The sequence below is a fragment of the Pteropus vampyrus genome, unplaced genomic scaffold (assembly GCF_000151845.1).
Source record: "Pteropus vampyrus isolate Shadow unplaced genomic scaffold, Pvam_2.0 Scaffold1, whole genome shotgun sequence".
Lineage (NCBI taxonomy): Eukaryota > Metazoa > Chordata > Mammalia > Chiroptera > Pteropodidae > Pteropus > Pteropus vampyrus.
The window spans coordinates 21,103,310-21,110,847 of NW_011888782.1; the positions used below are offsets into that span (position 1 = coordinate 21,103,310).

A 7,538-nucleotide genomic window follows, 5' to 3' on the forward strand; every position below is an offset into this window, starting at 1 on the left:
TCCACAGTACTGTTCCTTTTGCCATTGAGGGCGTGGCCAAGGCCTGAGGTCCCAGGACTGGGCTGTGCCTGGGCACTAGGCCGGCGCAGGGGCCAGGGCACTAGCAGTGATGTGCGGTGGCTCTCACTGTCCCCTGCTGTGCTGTTTTCGTCATCTGCAAAATCTGTCTCGGAACCCAGGTCTCGCCGGCGAAAGGTGAAAATGCTCCCGCGGCTGGAGCGTGGCTTCATAGAGGTCCTGCTGAGCCCGTGCGTAAGGCTGAGACGATTCTGAGGGCACAAAAGCGGGGATGTGACCAAGACCCCTCTTCAAGTGCTCCTAGCCTATCTCTTGCGGCATCAGCCGCAGCTGAGCTTCTTGGAGCTTTGAGTGCTTTAGCCAAGCACACAGAATTGGGTGCTCGGGGAAAGGGTAAAGGGTTAGAGTAATCCTGGATCTCTGCTCACCTGGAACCTGTGCCTCTGGGACTTTGAAATTGAAGCTCACCTGGGCCTGAAGGTGGGGCTAAGGCTGGGCAGGTGGACAGGAGGCAGGAAGGCTCCTGCTGTGCAGATCAGTGGGGCTCAGGACCTACCTGGGATAGTCGGCCATGCCCCTCACTCATATGGTCATGCCTTTGGTCTCCTAACAAATCCACACTACAGGGCGCCCTCCAGCCCCAGCCCAATTCCGGGGACTTAGCTGAGATTGGGGATATCGTAACACCCAAACTACCCTGTCCCGCTGCCCAGGGCTCCTCTACATCAAGAACGGCCATAGGAAACAAGTGGGGCTGCGAGGGGCTCAAGTACCCTCCTTGGGGAGCAACCGTGGGGGCTGCGACAGCACTAGGGGCCTAGCACGATGGGCTTGTGATGCCAGATCCACCCCGAAAGGGCCAGGGCCACGGCCAGGGATTACCATTGCTCTGAGACCATCCTCCGAGTCAGACTTGGGGAACTTCTCATCCCCACACTCCTCCGTCCCTGAAGACATTCGTTTTCTCCTCTTGCTCCTTCTCTCACGGCCGGTTACTAGAGCCAAAGGGGACATCTCCAAGGAGCTGCGGGACACGGTGTCCACACCCCTGATGGTGAGGGCCTGGAAAAGGGTGGGAGAGGGGTGTCTCGGTCACTGAGACTTTGTGTAGCTTCAGGCTAAGACAGGCCATGCAACTCTCAGTGTCTCGGTTTTTTCCCATTAGTAACTGGACTTGCACACCTGCCCCGCCCCCGCCCCCAACAAGGACATCGCGGAGAGGCGAGCTCAGACAGACCCCGGGAGGTTTTGAGAAAGATCAAAGTCCAGTGAGGAGAGGAGTGGCTGATGTGGACAGCTCTTGGAAGAGGAGGGGAGTGTGGTGGACAGGTGGGAGGAGTTGTTGATGAGCAGAGGCAGTGACAGAAGTAGAGATCAGAGGATCTTCCAGAAGGTTGGGCTGACCAGAATGAGTGCTGGGGGAGGTGGCGTGAGGCAGTGAAAAGAAGCAGATGTTCACAGCCTAGCTTCTAATATCTGTAGTTAGCCTCCAGCACTCACCGGCTGTGGAACTATGGGGAGCCAGGGCAGCATTGCCAGTGCTTATTTACTGAGCTGACTCAGGCCTCTGAACTTGGACCTTCCTCACTGCCCCACCAGAAGGCATCCCTTGAGCAGGATAACTATGTCCACGGACACATGGGTTTCTTTTATCCAGCATGCACTATGTTCACAGGAACCACCTTTTCTTAGTGGGCACCATTTTTACCCAGCTGCCATCACCTTCACCCTGAAGACATCATGGTCATAGTATGGAAGAGCTTCCCCCAGCAGGCACTACACTTACAGGGCCCACCTTTAGCAGCAGGCACCATATTTACCTAGCAAGCACCACGTTTATCTACCAGGCACCTCACTAACAGGCACTATCTTTACCCAGCAGGCGCCACGCCTCCAGGCACCAGATTTGCCCAGCAGGCAGCATGCTTACAGGTACCCACAGTCAGGTGAGGGCTTGGTCTGGAGGCCCCTTGGCTGTACCGCTCACCCACCTCGTGTTCTTTCTTGAGCATCTCCATGGCCTCCTGGAATCGCTTTTCTTTTTCCTCGGTCTCAGCGATGGTGGCTTGGTTTTGCTCCTCATAGGCCATAGCGACCACAGCCAGGATCAGGTTCACCAGGTAGAAGGAACCCAGGAAGATGACAAGCATGAAGAATATCATGTAGATCTTCCCTGCAGACCTCAGGGTCTGGGGGAACAAGGGAGCAGAGGTCATCCTCACTGGGTCCCCTTCTGTGTCATGGTCATGGTATTTCCAAGCTGCCCAGTCTGGCCGTGCCAGGGGTTCAAGTGGCCACAGCCTGGGGAAGTGGTAGAGAATATCCCACCTATAGAAGGAAGTGTCCTAACCTACAGAGAATGACCTATGTATAGGGGGTGGTATGCTACCCACAGAGGGAGGCAGAATGGTAAGTCAACAGGGGTTAATGTACCTACAGAGGGGACTATTCCATCACACAGGGTGGAGAAGTATCCCACTCACAGAGCACAGTGTGTCCTATATGAAGGGATGGGTACTTGATCATCAACAAAAAAAGTTTCTTTGCTTGCTGAGCCCCCATCCCTCAGATACAAGGTTCCTCTGTCCTTTGTCTTTCCTCAGCCTTCGCTTGCGGAAAAGCTTCTGGGGCCACTTCTGGCTAGTACAGCCTGATGTGAGTCCTGAGCCCACTCCTGGTGGCCCTCTGCTGGTCCGCGCACCCACTCACCTGCTGATAGAGGCGCTCCCAGCAGTCCTGTGTCATCAGGCGAAAGAGCGCAAGGAAGGCCCAGGCGAAGGAGTCGAAGCTGGTGTAGCCGTGGTCAGGGTTCTCTCCTGCCTTTAGGCACCGGTAGCCCTCAGGACATGTCCTGTAGCCAGACATGCAGACTCTGTCTCATGCTGTAAGGGGTCCTCTGTCCCCAAGACCCTTGCCAGGCCTGACTCGTCTCCCTGGGCAGCCCAGCATATGCCCCACTGCTTCATGAGGCTGAGCTTCACGAACCTAGTGCCACGCTGCTGGTCCTGCCTCCACGCCTTTTTAGGCTGTAACTCTTCCCTGGGACACCATCTTTCCCTTTTCTTTACCTGTCTGTATTCTGCTTGGCTTAAATCCAGCTCCCTTCTGCTTACAAGACATACGATCCCAGTTGAGGTCTGAGTTGCTTCTCTCTTCAGAGAGGAAGTATTGAGGGCCTGGCTCACATGTCTTCCTCTGCCTGCCTACCCCGAGGCGAGCGAGCACAGTGTAGGCATGCAGGGGAGCAGTGGGGCTTGGCTGAGCTGAACAGGATGAAGCCTAGGTCAAAGGCCAGGCCATTGGGTCAAGGGATGATTCTGGGGTGAATGAGCTGGGGCCTGGCCATGTCTGGAAAACATGCCCATTTGCATGTCTGTGCACACAGGCAGTGAGGCAGACCCACAGTTCACCATGCTGGAGGGGACGGTCTCCCTCCCAAAGAGGGAGCATCTGGCTGGATTCATGTGCACTTGCTTGCATGAAACAGAAGGGGTGAGAGGGACACAGCAAGTGGGAAGATGCAGCTAAAGGGCCTTGCCAACGTCCTAAGACCCAGACAATCTCTTTAGTGATGAGGAAGGTTCTGGAACTTCATATTCAGGGATGTGAAACCACAGCCCACAGAGCACCTTCCGCACCAGATGAGCCCATGTGCTCCCTCTACCTAACAACCTATAACACAGTCACACTGACCCAGACCCTCATGTGTACGACGCCCTGGAAGAGAGTCAAAGCTGCTGGGGGAGGCCATACTCCTGACCTGATGTACAGATCAGCAGAGAGGGAGAGAAGCCTGAGTGAGAAGGAGCAGCCCTGGAGGGCTTCTGGAAGGGAATGGAGCCGAGATTGAGCTAGTGGGGGTCCCTGCAGGGCCTCCTAGACTACCCCCCAGTTCCCACCCATCTCCTGGGTTCTGTTCGCCCTCCCTGCGGATTTGTGCCCTCATCCCTTTCTTTACCGTCTTTGCCGCTGTCCCCCTGTGACAGGGGTGGGGTGGAGAAGCTGCCAGGGACCTGGCAGGGGAGGAGGCGAGGGGAGGCCTCGCTGTTTCTGGGGTCAAGAGCAAAAACTGAAAGCACAGTCAGTTGAGAAAGCACCGGGAGATCCCTGGCTGGGCAAGGTGGCCCTGGCGCACCAGTGGGTGCCACGTACCCGGCGTCAGAGCTGTTCCCGCACAGTAACACATCAGAGGTGCCATTCTTGAGCAGGTAATTTTCTGGAAGAGAAACATCTGATGGTGAGGGGCATGTATGGCTCAGACTCCCGGGTTCCTGCCTCGAGCCCAGGCTTTGGAGAGGTAGAGACACAACCACCGGTCTCCCCACTCCTCTGTGCCCCTGCCCTCACCTCGCCCTCTGTCCAGCCAGGTAAGAGGCAACTTTGGCTGCTTCTCTGGCTTTCCTCCTGCTACTCCCCAGACGTCCAGCTGCCAGTGTTCCCAGGACTCTCGGAAGACTCAGGAAGTCCCCGTGGAGAGCTTCTGTACCCTGCCCCAAGCCATCGAGGAGGCCAACTAGGGCCAAAAGTGGCCCTGAACTAGGAGGCAGGGGTTGGGGCAGAGTTCACCTAGTGTGGCCTCAGCAGGCTACTACCCAGCTCTTTCTAGACCCAATTCCTTGTGCATAAGGTGGTGGAAGTGATGCACAGTCACTGTGGCCACAGCGTGGTCTGTTCGGACAGGGCTAGGGCTTGACCGGATGAGACGCAGGACCTCTCCTCTTTGGCCATCCATCGGTGCCCATTACTCACTGCTATACTGCTATCTACCTTAGTCTTAGGCAGCAGTTCTCAAAGTGTGGTCTCCGGACCAGCAGCATCAAGCATCAGTTGAAAAATGGATAGAAAGGTAACTTCCCGAGGACCCACTCAGATCTAGTGACTCAGAAACTTTGGGAGATTGGTCCAGCCGTCTGTTTTCCGAAGCCCTTCCGGTGACTGGTACACATGGACGTTTCGGAACCACTGCTATGTGGCCACAGCTAAACCATGAGCAAATTTGCTCACTGAGTTTCTGTCGATACGTTTCTTTTTCTCGAGTGGATTGCTGGTATATATGAGAGGCCCTAAGTTTGGAATGGACCTCGGGGTCCTCGAGGCGTGGAATCTGGTCTTGTACCATTGTCTGCCTCTGGTTCAGACTGATGGCACTAGCTATCAGTGAAACAAGAGTGGCCCACATGACTTTGTCCATGAGCTTGTCCCGTCCCTCTTGAGGGGTTCTGCGGTACACGCGTATGGAATTAACATTGGGTCAAGGAACCCGGAATTCAGTAGAAAAATCGCATGCCGAGCAGGTGGGGCTTGCGTGGAAGCCTCACAAACTACCCCAGCTCCGTGTCCCACTTTTCCCAAACTAACACTCCTCTCCTTCAGGCAAGAGGTCTCCTCACCAATCTCAACACTCTAGGGTTGGTCCCACCCCCAAACGTTGCAGCGGCTGTTCCCTTGTCTGGCTCTCCATTGAACCCCATCCTTCCTGTACTTCAAGTATCAACTCCTCACCTAGCCTGACAACTCACGAGGGCAAGCCCTAAACCTCCTCCTCTTCTATCCTCTCCCAAAGCTCAAAGGGCAGGGACTAGGGTCCCTGAGCATGCAGCTGGGTCCCCAGAGGATCGGAGAAGGCTTGAATGGCCCTGAAGGGAGGCCTGCCCTCTGGTGAGGCCGATGTGGGAGGTGGCCCAGCCCTGGAGGCCTCACAAAGCCCTGCCCGGGCCCCAGGGCAAGTCCACACCTGGATCATTGAGGTAGAGGTCCAGTGAGTCCCAGACCAGGCCATCGGCCTCCACGGAGCCATTGGTACCATTGAGCTCCGTGAAGTTGCGCACACACTTGTGCCTCAGATTGCCCATGAAGAGCTGCAGGCCGATGAGGGCGAAGACGCTGAGGCAGAAGACCGTGAGGACCATCACGTCGGCCAGCTTCTTCACGGACTGGATCAGGGCCCCCACAATGGTCTTCAGCCCTGGGCGAGGCGAGAACAAGCATGGGGTCGCCCAGAGGCACCACACATCCCGCTCCCCGCTCCCCAGAGCAGGGGGCAGGCCTGAGGGGGTGCTGGGCCAGGTGGGCAGTCATGAGGTGGGGGCAGAGTGAAGGAGGCCTCTCTTAGGCTTTTCAGACCAAAGTCTCCCTCCCCTCTGCTGAGATTCTGTCCTGATTCCCCCTGGGGCAGGAGTCCAGTCTGGTCGTATATTTTCAGAGGGCCCAGCCCTCTTCGCTCTCCACTAGTCAAATATACGAAAGAAGTGTGGAAAATGCTATTTTCTTGAGGAAGGAAACACTCAAAGCCTGTCCCTCTCTGGCTTTATTCCTAGGGTAAAATAGGCCTGCCCCTTTAAATGTAGTTTACGGAAAGGAGACTGGGATTAGGCTCATTCTAGGACAATGGAAGGTACTCAGCCTTGATCCCGAGATGGAGAGAGACACAGCCATTCCTGGGCGCGGCGAGGTGGTGCCTGTGCCCGGAGGCTGCAGAGAGAGGTCTGGCAGGGTCACGGTGGGTGGGTGATGTCCTAAGGGACCTGTTCTGGCTCGGGGGCCCCCCTTTGGGAAAGGTTCAAGGGCAGGGGAGGGGTCAACCTACATTGCTCTTTCCCTCTGGAACTCATCCCCATCCAACCCGTTCCCCAAAGCGAAGAGGTCGTGATCTGTTGGTTGCACGGCCCAGCTCCCTGCGGAAGCCAGCACCACACAGCAAAGTGACAGAAAAGCACGTGTAGGCACAGTTGGTCTGACACTTTTCGCGACTGTCCTACGACAAGTTCGAGCAGAGCATGGGGAGCGAGGGGGCTTCTCTGCCAGCAGCAGGGCCCTGCCCACTCTACTGCCCCCTCCCGACCCCTACAAGCGGTCAGATCTCAGATTAAGCTCCATCCATCCATCGTCCAGCCGGTTAATGTGTTAGGAGCACCCGTGGCGGCTGTGCCTGAGGCTGTTGTGCCCATGACCCAGAGACAGGGAGGCAGCTATGGGCAAACGTGGGAGAGGGAGAGGAAGTTGCCGCCATGGTGCCGCTAACGCTGCTGCCTGCCCAGGGCTCAGAGGCACTCAGCACTCTCTGTGGAAATCATCCTGGCAGATGTTGGCAACAGCCTGGGCAGCTGGTGGACCTTGCAGGGGTCTGGTGCAGAGGGTTGGTGGTGGTGGGATTCGCGAGCCCCTGGCAGTCCAGAACCCCGCATCTCTAGTGGAGGTTCTAGGACTCCTCGGTGGGCACACTCTGGTTCTGCCCACCAGACCCGGAGACCCTGCCCAGGGGGATGAAGCGACAGGGGGTGGGCAGCAGCTTGTAAACCCAAATTGGATCTGCCTAATGCATCCAGTCAAGGCCCAGGGAAGCACCTCCTAGTCTGTAGAGGCTCCGGAGACAACGAGTCAGCGAGCACAGACCCACTCCTTTAATGTCTCTCATACTGATGACAAAATTCACTTCTGGCAAGAATAATTCCAATGAAATTATGGGATTCTTTTGGAAAAGACCCAGCAAGGGATGAGTCCTGGGGGATGAAATGGAAAAT

General features: G+C 56.3%; 1 protein-coding gene across 1 annotated transcript in view; it reads right to left on the minus strand.

Annotated features, from left to right (window-relative positions):
- Positions 1-7,538, minus strand: part of SCN5A (sodium voltage-gated channel alpha subunit 5) — an 80,217-nt gene that overhangs the window by 50,018 nt on the left and 22,661 nt on the right. The window contains exons 6-11 of the mRNA XM_011355161.1: positions 5,753-5,983; positions 4,171-4,234; positions 2,728-2,869; positions 2,010-2,207; positions 901-1,080; positions 6-269 (exon numbers count right to left, since the gene is read on the minus strand). Of these exons, the coding sequence (XP_011353463.1) occupies positions 6-269; positions 901-1,080; positions 2,010-2,207; positions 2,728-2,869; positions 4,171-4,234; positions 5,753-5,983 (1,079 nt within the window). The remainder of the gene's footprint in view (positions 1-5; positions 270-900; positions 1,081-2,009; positions 2,208-2,727; positions 2,870-4,170; positions 4,235-5,752; positions 5,984-7,538) is intronic.